At 36.7% G+C, this 18,569-nt stretch overlaps 2 protein-coding genes across 3 annotated transcripts; one reads left to right on the forward strand and one right to left on the reverse strand.

The window, feature by feature from the left end:
• The first annotated feature begins 5,268 nt into the window (after positions 1–5,268).
• Positions 5,269–8,912, forward strand: LOC110786210 (probable serine/threonine-protein kinase PBL7). The gene is made up of 6 exons (XM_021990751.2): positions 5,269–6,088; positions 6,184–6,428; positions 7,184–7,569; positions 7,869–8,001; positions 8,103–8,192; positions 8,273–8,912. The coding sequence occupies exons 1-6, from the start codon at positions 5,743–5,745 to the stop codon at positions 8,447–8,449; spliced, it is 1,377 nt and encodes a 458-aa protein (XP_021846443.1). The 5' UTR covers positions 5,269–5,742; the 3' UTR covers positions 8,450–8,912.
• On the reverse strand, positions 8,652–18,569 carry LOC110786211 (DNA excision repair protein ERCC-1). 2 transcript variants are annotated; one of them, XR_002532816.2, is made up of 11 exons: positions 18,195–18,569; positions 17,904–17,967; positions 16,250–16,353; positions 12,799–12,898; positions 12,573–12,649; positions 12,149–12,248; positions 11,889–11,960; positions 11,743–11,811; positions 11,178–11,555; positions 9,662–9,718; positions 8,652–8,965 (listed from the first exon to the last, which is right to left on the reverse strand). XR_002532816.2 is itself a non-coding variant. In XM_021990752.2 (9 exons), the coding sequence occupies exons 1-9, from the start codon at positions 18,455–18,457 to the stop codon at positions 11,250–11,252; spliced, it is 1,155 nt and encodes a 384-aa protein (XP_021846444.1). In that variant the 5' UTR covers positions 18,458–18,569; the 3' UTR covers positions 10,734–11,249. The 2 variants fall into 2 exon arrangements, 1 of the variants encoding a protein (XP_021846444.1); XM_021990752.2 differs by lacking the exons at positions 8,652–8,965; positions 9,662–9,718 and having other exon boundaries at positions 10,734–11,555.

An 18,569-nucleotide genomic window follows, 5' to 3' on the forward strand; every position in this document is an offset into this window, starting at 1 on the left:
AACGGTCTTAACCGAGCCACGGAATAACTTCTGGTGATAACCTAGTTCTGGCCATCATAGGTTAATTTCTAGGTCTACAGCTCAGCTCAATCGGCCCTAAAACAGAGAGATTATGCTTATTTTTTACATTACTGACTCAACTTGAAGCTTCATTTGAGCCGAGGTTGTTGGTTTTGCCTTTAGAATAGTAGATAATTTCATTGGGAAGAACTCGGAGAAGGCAAGAGTCGTAATCCATGTAGTAGCAGTGGTGTTTAGGAGGGAGACTGAAGAGAAACAGGGGTGGGGAAGAATTATCAAGATAGAAAGAATCTTAGCCAAGCAAACAAGTATACAAGGATAGAAAGTTTATTTTCTAAATACAATCGTAAGTGTCGTATAGCCAACATTTTCGAGTATCACATGTATGTTGAAAGATTGATATACGATACTGGTTGCCGTATATATCGTGGAAAATGAAGGTTCAGACCTGCTGTTATAGAACAGAAGCAATTTTGGTGGAAGTTAGCAAGTTAGGTTTCACATGCACCGTGTTTTAGGTGCCCCCCATCACCATCTAAGGATGAGAAGACAAGGTTTGATGGATAAGGGTTTTGTGTAAAGACAAACCCAGAAACTTATAGGCACCACAACCTTACTATTAGGGGTGCAAAGGAGTCACTAGACTTAAATTTAAGCATCTTCTTTTAACTGTCCCACGAACGTATTTGCTTGGATTTATTCTATTTTTAATAATTCCGTACTTTTTCTGGTTTTTATTTTCCTTCTTTCTTGAGTATTGTAGGGATCTTCCATTCTAGTATTACTATGAATTTATTGACAGTTTTGAACCACCAAAATTGGAGTATTCACCTTCTATTGAATGTTTACAGGTTTCCAGTGTACGCAGAGCTGTTAAAAACTAACTCAGTCTGACAAAAACCCGTAGTGATCCAAAAAGACCCGAACCCAAATACATCTAAATTGAGAACTGACTCACACACGACACACCTTATTTGATAGCTCTGTTCGAGCATGACTTTGTGTCTTAGAGATCATAAGGTTGACTTTTATTAGGAGCTCCTGGAGTCGAGAATCTCTTTCCTCCTCGCGCCCTCAAGAGTCCAGAGCCAAGGGTTTAAACCCGTTTATAAGTAAAACTTCGTTACTGGTAAAAAAAAAACACATTCCACATAAGTTCCAATTTCTATGCTTCTTAAAACATTGAAGGGACTAGAGTTGCAATTTACTTTGATTGGCCGTGGGTCTAATTAATGATGTCTCGGCCAAGTGGTAAAGAACTAAAGACTGATGGCTTGTGAAAATTTCCTTGTGCTTTTGTAACTCTTGTGGCTCATTCACATAAATAAAAAAAAAAAAAAAAAAAAAAAAAAAAAAAAAAAAAAAAAAAAACTGAAGTGGTTGCAAAATCCATGAGAGAGCACCAACGACGTGACAAAATGTGATCTAGAAGCTCAGAATTTAAACATTGGTATAAATGGTTAATGTGAATAATGTCCCACCAAGCAGAATTGGTCACGGGTAAATACTTGAAATATGTTATTCAAAGCTTGTGACACTAATTAATTAATATGAAGTATATATATTTTTTTGACGGAGACACTAATTAATTAATTAAATGGGATATGTTTCTTAACAGTAGACGCGGACTATTTCAGGGCATTCATTCATTGCTTGGGTTCCCAAATTTCAAAACGCAATTCTATATCTTTGTCATTAATGCACTAGTTTTGCTCCAAAAAAACAGCATCATTTATAAATTATAATTCATACTCCCTTGTGCACAAGTAACTTTGTCCTTAAATTAACGACAGTGTTGAACGTCGTTATTTTTTAGCTTAATTCTCATTCATCCGTATGTAATATTTCTTAGTTTAACATTTAATTTCCGTATAGAATGTGATCGATATAATTTGTAAATTTTTGCTGATCAACATGGATTTGTCAATACCGAATAGGTTGAAGAAGCATTAATGCACAAAGTACAGATCGAAGGCAGTGTAGTTGTAGATTAGTACTGCATTTTGTAGTGTGGCTGTAGATAAGAATTGGGGCCTAGCTACTAGCTAGTACAACAAGTCAATGCTCATTTCTTAAATGCTCCATTGCTATCTACAAGTATTACAAACTTGTACACTATCAGTAGCTCACAAGCTACTGAATTTACGTACTTGTCTGCTACTCACTCTAATATTTCAAGTACCCACTAATTACATAGTAAGATATCCACCATCCCATTCGGGTTGTAAGTCCAACGTCACCTATTATCCTATCTTTCTCTACCGTAACATGTACTCCCTCCATCCCGGAATACTTGACCTGTTTTCCTTATCGGGCCGTCCCTTAATATTTGACCTGTTTTTAAAAATGGAAATATTCTAACAATATTATATTATTTCTCACTCCACCCCTATTAACCCACCTACCCCCTACTCCATACAAAAAATAATTAAAAATTCAACCTCCCACTAACTACATTAAAATAATACCCCACTATCAACTACTACCTATTAAATTAAATAAGTCAATTTAAGTCTCTTAAACTCTGTGCCGGTCAAACCGGGTCGAGTATTCCGGGACGGAGGGAGTACTTATACAATTATACGGATTATGTTCTTATGTCTCGTGTTATTTATTGTATTCAAAAGACTTCTCTCTTAATTAAGTTTAATTTATCCACTGGTCGAGATAGTTAGTAAAATGAGAATGACTATACGAAAGTACAAATCGAGATAGATCGAGGATCCCTACGTACGTACCCAAAGTATATTACGGAGCAGTAATGAGTAATTAAGGTTAATGTTTTTGGAGTTTGCTAACAGAATAACAGATACTACCTCCGTTTCAAAAAGATCTTTACAGTTACTATTTGCACGGACTCCAATGCAATATTTAACTACTAATGTATCCAATTTCGTATGTGAAAAAATTATAAAAATTTGATATTCTGAAAATATATTCCGAGACCAATCTAACAAGATCTTACATGTAACGTTTTGATGGTGAGAATTTACGGTCGAAGTTTTTATACTTTGGATACATTTTCCAAAGCGTAAAGAACTTTCTGAAACGGGGGTAGTACTACGTAGTACGTACTAGACTTTCCTCCAAGATTTACCTTTACTTACTACGGAGTACTACATCGTCTAAACTGTCAACATTCGTTTAAGGTATAGTTAATGACGAATGACGATTCCTATATAGTATAAATAATGGTCCCTTTTAAGTGACTGGTCCCGTAACTCTTCATTCACACAACTAATTTAACCGCCAAACAGTAGCATATTTCTAAGCATTTTCAGTATATTTCACAGTTTTATCAAGATTACCGTTTGACAAATCGATCAGGAAAATCCATCGGCAATCATACAATAAATAAAATGAGGGATGTGGCCTGAATACTAAATTGGGGGATGTTCTTTAAACAGAGGTAGACATGTAATATATTCTATACTATATTGCTTAATGTATTTATTACCAGCCCTCTATATAAGCTGTTCAAGTTCTATCACTAAACCTAAGATCGATCTCATTAAATAAGTTCGCATAGTACGGTAATACACTGGGTGATAAAGCTGTCAAAAGCTGACCCGACCTGAAAAACCGACCTGAACCGATCTGTATTTATAAGGACCCGAACCCGACTCGAGACCCGGAATGTTGTCAAAATAGGAAACCCGTAATCTGACCGTATCCAACCCGCTAAAACCGACCACCGATTTCAACCCGTTAATGCATGACCCGGACCCGAACCTGGCACCCAACCGAAACATAACCGTTAACAGAATTGAGTCAACTGACCCGACCGAAAAATGACCCAAACCCGATTCAACACCAGACCCGATGTCAAACCGAAATCGATTATAACCCGATGAAACAAGTTATTGACCCAACTCGTGACAATGAGTTACCTGATTTTACGCGACTTGTTGACAACCCGATTTGTCATTGACCTAACTAAATAATAACTTAAATCAAGTTAATATTTTTTTTTATATAATTACCTATTCTAGAACAAGTGAACAACGTTAAACCAAATTTAACCAAATTTATAAAAGTTAATTATAAGGTTAAAACTTGACTAGACCTGATAGTTATCAGACTCGGTCTTAACTCGTGTCTGATAGTGAACCCGTCCTGAATTTTAACCGACCCAATAATTATTCGGTCCGAACTTGACTGTTACAAGTCTGACTCAAACCCGACTTGTTAAGACCCGAACCCGAAATTGTACCCGACTAGAAAAAGACCCGACCAAACCCAACCCGAACCCGACTTATATCGAAATGAAAAAATAACCCGACATGACCCGACAAATAATCAACCTGACCGAACCCGACCTGCACCTGGGTGATAACTGACCCGACACGACCCGACCAAATCATGACCCGAGACCCGAGATGATCAGACCCGGACCCGACTCGAGTAACCATTTTGACAACTCTACTAGGTGATAAAGAAAAGTTATGGATCATGAGTTATTTGTGTCGTCTACCATTTATCGTGTGAGTCATTTAAGAAGTGTTACAGCAAAATCGTTTTGATTTTTTTTGGTGGGAAATTGTTTTTATTTTTTGGTAGGAAAATAATTTTTGGTTTTCTTTTTGGTAGGAAATTTGTTTTTGTTAGTAGACATTATTAGTGTTAGTAGACAAATCCATTCAACAAAATCGGAGATACTAATAATGGGTCAAACCTTTACTACATAATTAAATGGGACAATTTATTGTTAAAAGTTTTATGTATTAGATGGAATAGAGGGAATATTTGGAGAGTATGATCTTGAATTTTTTTGATCAAGTAAGAATTTTATTAACCAAGGCTGAACGAGATAACACATAAAAAACATTCAATAAAAGCAAGACGATTGAATGTCTAAAACAACAGTCGAAGGAATTGATCCCAATAATTCACCTATTCGAAAGGATGGTGTCAGGTAGTCCGCTTGAGTTTTATTTCCTTATTAAGAAAAAAGAAAAGAAATTGATCCCATTTGCATTACCTTAGTCAAGACTTGAACGACTTGTAAAATTAGGTGAACCTGTTTAATTCGAACCAAAATTGACCCACCCTTGATCCGACACAATTAGAAATTTTAAATGAATACACTTTTGATTAATTATCCTATAACAACAAACCATTTGTTAAAATAGACCTAAATCCCACCTGACCCTACCTAAAAGAAATTATAGAAATCACTCAGAGCGAACTCGATTCAAATGACCTGTTTGCCAACTGCGGTTACTCCCTTTCCCCTCCTCATCTACTAAAGGAAAGAAAAGTGAGGAAAGGGGAGCAAAAATAGGCAAGAAGTTGAGCCAAAACATGTCCATTCCTTGTCAAAGACAGAGACAATTCCCAAGCCAAATAACAAAAAAACAGCCAAATAAACTTAAATTAAACAAGAAGAAGAGCCTTCTTTTGATTATTCACGGGAAGAAAGATAAAAGGTTGCTAGTGGGAGAGTAAAAAGTCTTTCAATCTCATGTGCCTTAAGATAACCTCTTCCTAAGGCAAAACACCACAACTATACATATACCACTACCCACATTCCTCCCTACTCTTCTCACCATATCTGTTCTTTTCTCTCCCCTTTTTCGCTCTTTCTTACATTGCTTTCTGTGCTGTAAGCATACAAAGTTACATCAGATTTTTTTTACAGCATCATAATCATCATCATCATCATTGTATTGCTGCGAAAAGCGATATCTTTTTCATTCTATCTGTACTTCCATTTTTGTCATGGAAACTGCCACCGGTCTCGGTTCTGCAGAATCATCTGACAGTACTACTGCAATCTATCCCCAGAATGAGAAACAGCCGTTTCCACATTCTCCACCACAAAGTTATGATAAGCATAATAATCTAGGGACTCTCTCCCTCACTACCATTCTTCTGATTGTCATACCCATCTTTATAATCATCCTCCTTTCTTTCATCATTGTTCTTATAGTCTTACTTCGACGACAGAGGTCGTCAAAATGTAACAGCTACACCAGCAACAGCAACAGCAACAGCAACAGCAACAGCGACAAGAGCTGCAAGTTTGTTGCTGATACTGTTATCAGTTTTACTGAAAGTAGCCCAGGTAAGATTACTACTTTTAAGAGTATTGCCTTTTGTTTTATATTAAAAATGTATTGCAAAATCTGAAATGGGTGTAATGGCTTCTGAGTTGAGTAGATTTGAATAATGGGTGTATGTCAACCGCAAGCTCGAGACGTACATCACAATCCCAATACAAAGGAGTACAAGTATTCACATACAAGGAGCTAGAAACAGCTACAAACAAGTTCAACGAGGCGAATGTGATAGGGCATGGTGGGTATGGAGTGGTGTACAGAGGAGTTCTTAGTGATGGGACTGTGGCAGCCATTAAGATGGTTCACAGGGATGGCAAGCAAGGAGAGCGCGCTTTTAGGATGGAGGTAAGGTTGCCTTGCCTTTCATTTTATTCATTTTTGGCCTTTCATTTCTTATTCCATTCTTCAGATAAATGCACATGATGTTCCCTTTGTTCCTTATCATCATTTATTACATGATAAATTAGATGATGTCAGAATGTTCTGTAGATCCTTGGGGTTATAATTTTGGCAATTCTTATGAAAGAGTTAGACAAAATTTTATTTCAAACAAATATTTTCGTATTTTTATCGACCAAATAACCTTTAGGGCTCATGTTTGCCACCCGGAGAAAATAAAGGTTAAATGTGGAGTATATCACTTACAAAGTTTTGAACCGGAAACTAAGGACAAAATTATAGGTCAATCGATATCATTAATTTTATATTATTAGTACATTAAGCTTCTTATTCATAGCCTTTAGGTCCACATTTAACTGTCGTTTTTAAATAAACCATTATATAAAATATATTTTCCCCATTACATAAAGTCTTAAGCTAAATTAGAGCATCAGAAATTTCATAGGGGTTTGACTTATGCTCAGTCATTTATATTGTTTGGCATTTTCTTCTCAAGTTTAAAATAAACCTTAGAAAAGAATAATTAGATTATCTATTTATGTTTACCAATGTGTTTATTTTGTATCCATATGAATTTGCATTTATGAACCTCATCAACTTTTCACATGGGTTGAGAAAAATATAAGATTTTATTTTGATGGAAATTGAGAAATATCAAAATATAAAATGATAAACAAAGCTATAACTTCTTCAATGTGCAGGTGGACCTACTCAGCCGTTTACATTCTCCTAACCTAGTGGAGCTACTTGGCTATTGCGCGGACCAAAATCACAGGCTCCTAATATTTGAGTTCATGCCCAACGGCAGCCTACAACAGCATCTACATGCACCTCACACCTATCCTAAGCCGTTAGATTGGGGCACGCGTCTACGCATCGCCCTTGATTGCGCCCGTGCCCTCGAGTTCCTTCACGAGCATGTAACACCATCCATAATCCACAGGGATTTCAAATGCAGTAGCATTCTACTGGACCATAACTTTAGAGCAAAGGTGTCTGATTTCGGTTTGGCTAAGACGGGTTCAAATAAGATCAACGGTCAGATTTCAACGCGCGTCTTAGGGACCACCGGATACCTGGCTCCAGAGTGAGTGCTTTTCTTCTCCCCCACCCCCCCCCCCCCCCCCATACAAGTGAAAACTACAACTCCACTAATAATGCAATGTGGTCCTTGTATCCATGCATGCATTAACATTTTAAAACAAAAGGATCATACTAAAGACAATATTGCTAATCTTCACCTATCAATAACATAACAGGGGATATAAGATGTCATCTTAAATATGACTAGTCCTTTTTACGTACTTATCATATCACGTGATCTTTTCCGCGCTCTCTCTATATTTTTTTTTTTTTTTGTCTCTCTTATGGATGTTAGTTATGCAGGTATGCTTCAACAGGGAAACTTACAACGAAATCAGATGTTTACAGCTTCGGGGTTGTCCTTCTACAGCTCATAACAGGACGTGTACCAGTTGATACGAGACGTCCATCAGGAGAACATGTCCTTGTCTCTTGGGTTAGTATTTAGTATTTAGTAACAACTAATAACAATCAAGTATCTTAATTAACCAAAACTTCATAAGATTAGGCAGTCAAATGATTTTCCTTGGATTTCAGGCTCATCCAAGGTTAACTCACAGACAAAAGGTAATGGAAATGATCGACCCAAGTCTAAAAGGGCAATACTCCCAAAAGGATATCATTCAGGTAAGAGAATCTTCTTTAATTAGCTTTCCATAATAGTCATGCTAACTTAAGTGATCCAACTCCATTGTTGTCATCTACAGATAGCCGCGATTGCTGCAGTTTGTGTACAAGTAGAACCAGATTACAGACCTTTGATGACAGATGTTGTGCAGTCATTAATCCCTTTGGTGAAAAACCTTTCTTCTGTTCCCTCAACCTCATCAAGATGTCTTACTAATTTAGTCAGTCCAAAGTCCAGGAAGTCGTCTTTCTCATAGACTATCTAGGAAAACACAGGATTACATTCTGTTCGTGTGTTTATTCTCCTAGAAGCCAATGATCATTAACTTTCTAAGAATTGCTTCGGAGACAAAACCAGGATTTAAATTGGGATGCAAAGACATGAACGAGGGAACAATTTCAAATAAATTGGTTGAAAAGGTTCACATTGCATCAGTGAATTAAGAAGAGAAGCAAACAGATCAAACAGCAGCATGACATTACATGCGTTTCAAATTCAGGAATAATTCGCGGTATAGGTTTCCATGTACTTGGAAAGAAGTTAGATCAAAACATCAAGTTATCAGAATAACAAAAAAAAAAGGTTATCAGAAGAACAAGTTGTGTTATCTGAAAACCTAATGCTGTTTAAATGAATTGTAGAATACTTCTATAGTTTATCATTCAATAAGCTTTTGTTTCACTATAGAATAATAAAAATTTCGTGGAAGATTACCTCCAGCACTTATGGTTGTCTGAGTTTACGTTTCTTAAAGCAATTTGTTTTAGTTTACCTGCAAGAGGAGCAAACACTAATATGCATAAGACAATCTTATTTGCATCTCAAATTCACAAATGTAATGAGGGTTGCCTAATTTTTATTTACCACGTAACGCAAGGACTTCTTAATGGCTTTGATGCAAATAAGAGGAGCGAATAATTCTGACCTTATATCTTAGGAGTAAAATATATCTATGAAATAAGCACACGATTAACTACGTACACGAAACTGGGAATGAGGGGAATGGGTGCATAGGCTTGCACGATTCATATATTAACTATGAGGGTCACTCGTCATGATTCATACTTGATTACCCGACTTAAATATGAAATGTACCCGCAATTACACAAACCAGACTTGAACCAAAACCGACCTCACAAGACAATTAGTGTAGATTAACCAATCATAATAAGATAATTGAGAATTGGCACAAAATGTAACATGACCTGAACGAACCCAATTACACTCGAAACCAAATAGAATAACTCGAAAATATTCCAATTCGTAATTCACATTTTTCTTTGCACAATAATTTCTGAAATCTGTAATGAGATGATCTAGGGGATGGAGAAAAAGTTAAAGAAAAAAAAATCCTTTCCTATACTTGTCATTTATGTCAAATTATCAGGGGAAATTTGTCATTTTAATGAATTATCAGGGGAAAATTTGTCACTTATATCAAATTGTGATGGTCAGATCTCAATCTTACCAAAAATTTCACCAGAAGAATCTTGAATAAATACAGCTTTGCCATGTTTTTTAGTCCCTACATGCAGACAAGGAAAGAGTACGGAGTAAGTATATAGCAGTTCAATTCATTTACTACAATTATTAATTTTAGCGGGAAAATAGGACTGGCAGTTAGCACATAAAAGGCTACAATGCTGGTTCTAAAACTTATAACAAACAAGTGCAATCAATCTGACACATGTAATATGTCTAATGAAAACAAACAATGAACCACGGTTGTTCGTCTCTGTATTCGACTTTAATGAGAAACAAAGGAATTCACTGACTGCAAACACAGATGAATCCGGAAGTAATTTTTGCTGTGAAAAACTGTCGGCACTTTGGAAGTACAAGCGGTAAATTCTGTGTCGAAAATGCAATTTACAGAGAAGATACCTTTGTGTTTAAGATAAATGTTGTAACGCGCCATTATAAAAATGGTACGGTTTTCTATTGAAGACAATCGATGTAACAAAGCAACGACAACCACGAGTTTTACGCGTAGTGTTGCTTTGTTATAGTAGTTGTCTTCAAAATGCACCATTATCATGCACGTATGATGACTACTGATAAAGCAAGCCTCTAGGAATAACCTTAAGGTACTGAAATGAAATATCTACCAAGGATTTACTTGAGAGCATCATAGTGAAACTGTAAAATAAAAAAATTAACTGACCAAACCAACCATGATAATGACAAAATGCCGGGTAACATGTCGGTAACAACTAACAAGTGGGAGTGAGTAATCCAAAAGAGAAGACAAAGTGAATATATCTGTGGTTACAAGCAAATATGTCATAACCTTTATTCATTTGGATCTCCTGCAAACCAATTCAAAATAATCATCTTGTTTCATGACTTTTATGACTGAACACCACAATGTTCCCGAATACGCCTAAAGCTAGTGTTTATTTTACAGTGAACAAAACAGATATAATAAGCTAAAATACAACATTGGATAAACTCTATAGGTGCTATACTTGTATGGTAACGATGTTAAACTGTACAAGATAAATGGATAATTATGGAATTTTAATTCACATCCTTAGAAATAACCACCCCAAACCAATTGCGAGAGATTCTGTATTATTTAGCAGCAAAGGGAGTATTACACAACTTACATTGGGAGAAAAAATCATACTGTGTAAAATGCTACATTTACAATTTGAGTCATGTAAAATGTCATTGCCATTTGCCACTATTATGAATTTATGATCATGTCATGAGCTCTAAATGCATCGTGCAGCTTGTTTTCTGCTAAAATGACCTAAAGCAAAGTACCTAGGAGTGTAACTCTCTAAGACTACATTTACATTTGGAAAGATGCACTATTTCCCTATAACTCATGTTTCCATCAACTAACATAATCCGAGCTAAAACACTAACACAAAAAGAACACGAGAACTATTATTATCAGTCCAGAAAAGAAACCTGCTGCACAATCCAAAACACAAATTTGGTTATGCTCTCAGAAGTAAAATTTGTTTTTAAATTACCATGAAAACATTCTTGGGGATTTCCAAGGCTCCGTCACCTAGAGAAATTTTGGGCGTGAAAAGTTTCCGACTTCAAATTTGTAAATCGGCTTCTGATTCTTTTTGGATGATAGAGCCTTCACCACTTTCCTTTTCTGATGGAGTGTTTTTCTTACTAAGTTTGTCTGAATATTTTGCAAATGCCACAGACAAAGCTGATTTTAAGATCACTTCTGGGTCTTTTTTCTGGCGCTTGCTAGTTTCTTCTGTTTCCTTTTCAACAGCTGGTGGTTCACCATCAAAGGAGGCTGGAGTTGGATCATTCTGCACAGGAGCTTCAGAGCGGTTTGGCGTAACGCGTTTGAAGGGTTCATGAAAGGTGTCGTACATACGTTTTACCTGATTCATCAGCAAGATAAGTTTGTCGTTTGTGCCTTCAAGATTCGGACTAAAAAAATGAATGCCGAGAAAAATGTTGATAAAACTGCAAACTAATTCGGGGAAATTTGAGAGTTGGAGATAAAAGCCTGTTCTGATTTTACAATGGATCAAGACTATGAAAATTATTGGTGAGACTTGAAAGTACCTTGCGCTCGCCAATGCCAGGACAACGAGCTAGATCTTCCATAGAAGCATCCATGACATGAGAAAGAGACTATAAAAATCATAAAACCATTAGGAAACTACCTTCCAAAAGAATTTACCAAAAGCAAAGTTAATCATCTTGCCTACCCCGAATGTGGAACCAAGCGTGACTACATCAGTTTTATTAACATGTCGAACTGCAGTAAGGGCATGATTCAGCTGCAACCAGCAAAAGCTTCATTAAAATTCGGGTGCAACAAACATCACTCCGCTTCATTATTTTCTTTCAAAAAAGAGTAACACAATGTTCAAAAGACAGCAACTAAAAGCCTTTTAACTCCGCCACATAATATACATGGAACATAAAATACTAATTTGAGGAGAGACCTGTGCTAGACGGTACATACCCTTGATAAATAATCAGAGTCCATATGTCCTTGAATGATATCTGCTGGCTTGTTCTCATAGACTTTAATCGTTTCTAGGTATCGTCCACACTCTTCCAAGCTAAAATGCATAATGAAGATAAACAGCAGGAAAATAATAAAGCAACATTAGTATGAAACTACATATGTTGATCAAGATACATCAAATATTGAAGATTTTGTTTAACAGGTTATGCAAAGGTGCCGCGATTTGTTAATAAGGCGAAATGAACTTTTGCTGGTCATGACACACATTAGCCATGCAAGGTTTCAAAATTTATCATCCCATAAAAAGAAACAGCTCCAAAACAATGGAATCCAGAAAAAATGATACACCAAAAATCAGTCATATAACTTCCCTAAAGAATTTTAGAAGAATATGCTTCAAGAAAGTGTTTATTTTTACCTCCAAGCACAGAGAAGAGTGCAATCATGAAGCAGACATGTTCTTGTGACTTCAAGTAAAGGCTTGACTACATCCTCCTGAAAAACACAATCAAAACACAAATATTACAGCAAACGTAATATATGATATTGGCACTGCTAAATAAGTTTTATATTCCTTATAGTACTGATCACGGAGAGCCACCTTACAGAAATGACAGAATTAACGAGTCAATCTAGTAGCTCACCACATCAACATGGCAGAGTACCACACGAAGTCTGAAGTTCTTTTGCATTTCTCTTATGCGAAAATAAAGATAGTCTGGATGAAGCAAGTGATAACGGAGACTGCACGATGTCAAATACAAGGCGGCATTTCATTTATACAATTGATAAAAGATAATAGAAAAAACAAATATTTTGCATAAATTCCTTTCAGATTAGTCAGCAAACAACAAACAACATATGCCTTGTCACATAAGAAGGCTGACGGAACTCATGAGTCGCGACATCTGCCAATACTATGTTGAGAAGAACAGGTATGCGGAAGATAATATTAGGTCCTAATAATGCAGGGGGCTTTAGGCCATTTTCTTATGAGAAAGCTGAGTTTAATGTTCAATGAGGTGGGATCTGAAACTCATGGAGCTTTCATTATAGAGAGAAGTATTCTTCATTTTTTCATAGTGTTCAAATATGTCAAGATTTGGTCAAAATGTACAGAAGAAGCGAAGACTAAATGTTGCACGTTAAAAGCTGATGTTCAGAAAGACTATGACACAGTGGAGTGGGGTTTCCTTCAGAAATTGCTTATAGGACTTAGGGGTTGTTTGGTTGAGGGGAATCGAGAAAGGGAACTAGAATCCCTGTTTCCCTTAGTAGTTGTTTGGTACGCGTTTTTTTAGTTTCCCTTTCCCCCCTTATCATTTTGGAATTCACCAAACCCCCTCTAATCTGATTCTCTACTCTAACCTGGGACTTGAGGTTTCCCCCGTTCACCTCTACACACACAATGACAATGGTCACCATCTTACAGCACCACCAGCCCCTAACACCCTTAGGTCTTAGCCCTAGCCACCAACACTAACCACTCCATAACCATTTAGCCACCAACCCCACAAGCCATTTATCATCGCTGTTGAAAATTTGAGAAAGATAGACAATTATTGAAAAATAGACAGACTTAAACATTAATAACGTGGTTCATGGCTCTAATGGTGCAATTCGACCACAAAGCTCTTATTCATGGTGGAAAGGCGGTGGAAAGAAGTGGAGATGTGATTGTTGTGGAGGTGGGGGAGAGGCGGTCGTGCGGTCAACCAAACATGTAAGGGAATCAGGGGTGAATCAATTATTTCCTTTTCTTTCTCATTCTCAATCCTTTCCTTTCCCTTCCCAAGAACCAAACAGCCCCTTATCTGATCATCATGTGTGTGAGAAGTCCTAGGTTTACTTTATGTTAAATGGCTCACCAACTGGCTTCTTTAATTACAAAAGGGGTCCAAGGCAGGGAGACCCAATGCCCTCCTTGCTCTTTGTCCTCTGCAGGGAATACTTAGCCGGAAATTATGAGATATATTGGGAAGCCAAAGGATTTTAAGTATCACTCCAGATGCAGACCCCTCAAATAAAATCATACAGATGATTTGATCTTGTTTTGGAAAGGTGATCTTACTTCTGTGAAGATGATGTTGGTTGGGCTCAGGAAAATCAAGTTATTTTCTGCTACAACTGGATCATGTGAAAATAAGGGGAAGTCTTCTTTCTATTCCCGTGGAATGGTGCAGGATGATATCAACCTGATTGCTAAAATTTCTGGATTTCGAACGGGTTCATTACCATTCAGGGGTTCCTGTCAGTCCAAAAGAGCTAACTAAGCGATATGATTGTGAACATGATTGAAAGAATGATGCTAGAATTAAGACATGGAGCTCAAGGCATTTATCCTTTACTGGAAGGTTACAATTGGTGAATCTAGTGCTTATGAGAGTCAATGAATACTGGGGGCAAGTACTTACTTTGCCCAAGGCTGTTCTGAAAAAGATAAATGTTGTTTGCATGGATTTCTTATGGTCAGGACAATATGATAGCAATAAACCAGGCTATGCAGCCTGGGATAGAGTATGTGAGCATAATGGTGGAGCTTTGGGAGTGAGAAACATTAAGCTATGGAATAGGGCTGCAATGGGAAGCAAGTATGGGATGCTAAGAAAGCTGATAACCTGTGGGTTAGATGGGTTCATGCTATGTATACTAAAGACAGAGATTGTGTAGAGTACAAGGCTATTAGTAATGCTAGGTAATCTTGGAAGTGTATTTTCCGGGTTTAAAAATGAAATTAGATTGGATATGCAGAATGATCAATGGTTGAGTGAGTCTATATACAAAATTCCGAGAATGTACACTAAGCTCCTATGTCCTCAACAAAAGCAGTAATGGGCCAAGTTTGTGTGGAATAGGCTTGCTTTCCTATGCCTAAACACAGATTTTTCTAATGGCTTTCATGCTAGGAAGGCTGCAAACAAGACAGTAATTCAAGCTTCACATTAATGGCACTGAAAACTGTGCTATTTCTGACAGAGATTGGTATGTCTCACAATCATTATCTATAAATTTAGCAGACAGTGGATTTAGGAGAGTAAAAGGTGGATGGGAGTTGGTGCAAGAACTACAGATGCATAAGTGCTTATTAGATAGATTCACAGAGCAAGAAATTCCAAATTGAGGAAGAATGGTACAGTTGGCTGCAGTAGCTGCTACTGTTACCGGACATGGAATGCTAGAAATTTAGCACTAAGGCGCATGAAGGTGGATTCTATCCAGTATGTGATCTCAGAGATTAAGAACAGTCAAACTAGTAGAATTAAATGCATCATATGGAAGAAGGTATCTCAGGTCGATAGGAATAGCTAGATAATCTGTTACTCCCTCCATTCCTATACAACTGCCACTATTCTATTTTGGGCGTTCCCTAATAAGTGTCCACTTTCTATTTTTGGACATACACTTTTCCCACTTTTCCATAAATCATTATTGTTTTTTCTTACAAATTCACACTTTTCCCACTTTTCCATCCCCACATCCACTTTTATTTGTACTTTATCAATAAACAATTATCTACTTTATGCCTTCCCCAAAAAACCACTCTCAATCATTGTTTTTCTTACACACTTTTCAGTTTTCTTAATTACCGTGAATTCTCTCAAAGTTGACACTTATTTAGGAACGGAGGGAGTATTTGTTTAGTTGTCTTAGCACTCTAGCTGGATTGTGTAATTCCTTTGCTTTCTTTGTATTCTTTGAGCCTGTTTGGCTGGAGATGACAGAGTATCTTGAAACGAAGCTTGTTTCCTGTTGATCCTTAGGTTGTAATTTTTTAGTTGAAAAATATATCTTCACTTACCGACCAAAAAAACATTAAGCGTTTGCCAATATTATAATATTGAGAAAACAGGTATTACGGTGTACCAAACTAACCAAGAAAATGTTAAAGATCAACTTTCTTTTCCTGAAGGTAACTTCATTGCACAAACAATGAGAATATAAATCAAACCGTAACAATCAATAATTATTCGTAAGCAACGACAATTACAAGCAACTTTTATTAGTCACTAAACTCTACCAAACACCACCTTAGACTTTCCAAGGGTATTTCTCAAGAGAAGATTTGCATATAAGGCAGCAGAGTTTTAAACCAACCTTAAATAAAGAGCACAAGAATTCTGCCCCAGAACATAGTCAGGAATAACTTCTGCGAAATTCCACCTTACATTTCTGATGTGCTTGAGCAGAGGATTTCCTTTCTGCAAAAGGATATTGATAAGTGAAGTTAATAATGACAACAATAAGCTAGAAAACCACTTAGTAACTACTATAAACTACAAAGATTCAAAAGATGTCAGCACATAACACTTCAATACAGGTGAACTCCCAGATCCCAGTAAATTCAGTAATGCAAATAAAGGGCAAGAGTAATTCTACTAAAAGCCAGAGAACTAAATCTCCAGTTAGCTTAGGCAGTAACTAAGCAAGCATTCTCAGAAAACAGCACACTTGACCAGAACATGATGGAATGATGGACACAGGCAAAATATATTAGTTAAACAAAAATAAAGCAATGCAAACATCAGTCAGAAGCCCATTCCAGCCAAACAAAGGTAATGAATAAATTACTGTAAGTTTATATCAACCCAAGCATACTAGAGACCTATAATAGTAGCTTATACATAAGAATGTGGTTTGAAAGAAGAGAAAAAAGTAAGTCAATCACCTTCCTTTTCTTCTCTACTAATCTATAAGATGTCAACTGAGTATCTAACGATGTATCGCCCGAGATATACTTGTTAACTTTCTTAAATCATTACTCCTCCTCCCCCCACCCCACCCCAAGCCCTTCTTTGACAAAGACGTTCAAAAATCACAGATGACACAGATATGATTATATGAGAGTCATAAAAGCATGACTTGACAATGCTAAGTTGAAAACCAAAAACAGTATCCCTCCTCTTACCCCCCCCCCCCCCCCAACCAAAAATATCTGAACTGCTACTCTTCCTTATTGTATGAAAAATTCTAAACCAGAAATTTACCCTTCCCTTCCTCATCCCACTATGACTTCAAACTACATTATGCACTGACGCAACCGATCACCACTCCAGTTTTTTCTCTGAGTAAATTGTGCAGCCATTAATCTCCTTCCTTCACAGTGACCTGCTTCTACCCATTGATTTGAAGAGGTTCTCATGTACATAACCCCGTTTCTTCAGTACGACTGAAGTAATATGACGAACAAACATTAGAAATAAGATATAAACTTCATGAAACTACATATCTTTTCTTGAGTAAAAACTAAATAAAAAAGCCAATCATCATGTAAGAACAACTTAACTTCGCCATAAGTTTGTATAGCTCTCTATATTTTCTCGAATAGTATTTCTTTTAATAGAGAGAAAGCCTGATTTTAGTTCTTCCATCCACACTATCAAACCTAACCTAGAAAGCTCAACATTATTAGCATTTCAACTAATCACAGAACCCAAGTTTATATCAACTTCAACCCCAGACAAATTGTGATGATTAGCATTTCGATGAAACACAGAAAGAACATCACTTTTCCAATAACAGTACGGAGTACTACTTATCTATCTCTGCCGAGTATACGGTTAACAAGTTTCCTACTTGCCACAAGCTAATCACGTTCTTAATTATCTAAAAGTCCCTCATACTTCACCTCAATTACATTCTAATCCACACTAACAGCATTATCAACACACTTAAACCAAAAAAGGCAAAAATACATCAATTTTGAATCCTAAAAACTGGGGGAAAAAAAAGAAAAAAAAGAGAGGAATACCTGCCTCTGGCTCACAATGATAGCATTAGTCTTCTGAACAAAATTAGTCGAACCCGCATTTTGCCTAATAACAAAATGAACAACAAAATTAAACTCAGGAGCACAAAATCACAGATTAAAATAAACCAAATCAAACTCAATCAACCAATTCCCACCAAAAATATAATCAAATAAAACTCAATTCAGACAATACCCCAAGATACAAACAATTCCCACAAATAGCAAACTAATTAAACGCAATTCAAACAATTGCCACAAAAATAAAAGGATTCCCAGATTAAATTAACAGACCCGGAAGAAGAGGGCGCAGCGGAAGACGAAGAAGCAGCATTTGAAGAGGAGAAAGAATGAGAATTAGAAGTGTTCGGAGGAGGGGGTGGAGTATAGAATTCGGAGTTTTTTATGGAAGCGAAAGTTTGAGTGAAGGTTTGAGATGGGATGAAGAGAGATGGTTGGGTTGATTTTTGTTGATTGTTCTCAAGAACTTCTTTATATGATGGGATTTCTATCACTATTGAGCTCTTCTTATTCCTTTCAATTTGGTTTTCTTCCATTTTTCATGGGATTTTCTGGGATTGTGTTAGTAGGATTTGGTAGGAAAATTTGGGGGGGAAAGGAGAGAAATTGGTGGGGTTGAACGAATGCGTTAATAAAATAATTAGGGCA

The sequence above is a fragment of the Spinacia oleracea genome, chromosome 4 (assembly GCF_020520425.1).
Source record: "Spinacia oleracea cultivar Varoflay chromosome 4, BTI_SOV_V1, whole genome shotgun sequence".
Taxonomy (NCBI): Eukaryota; Viridiplantae; Streptophyta; class Magnoliopsida; order Caryophyllales; family Amaranthaceae; genus Spinacia; species Spinacia oleracea.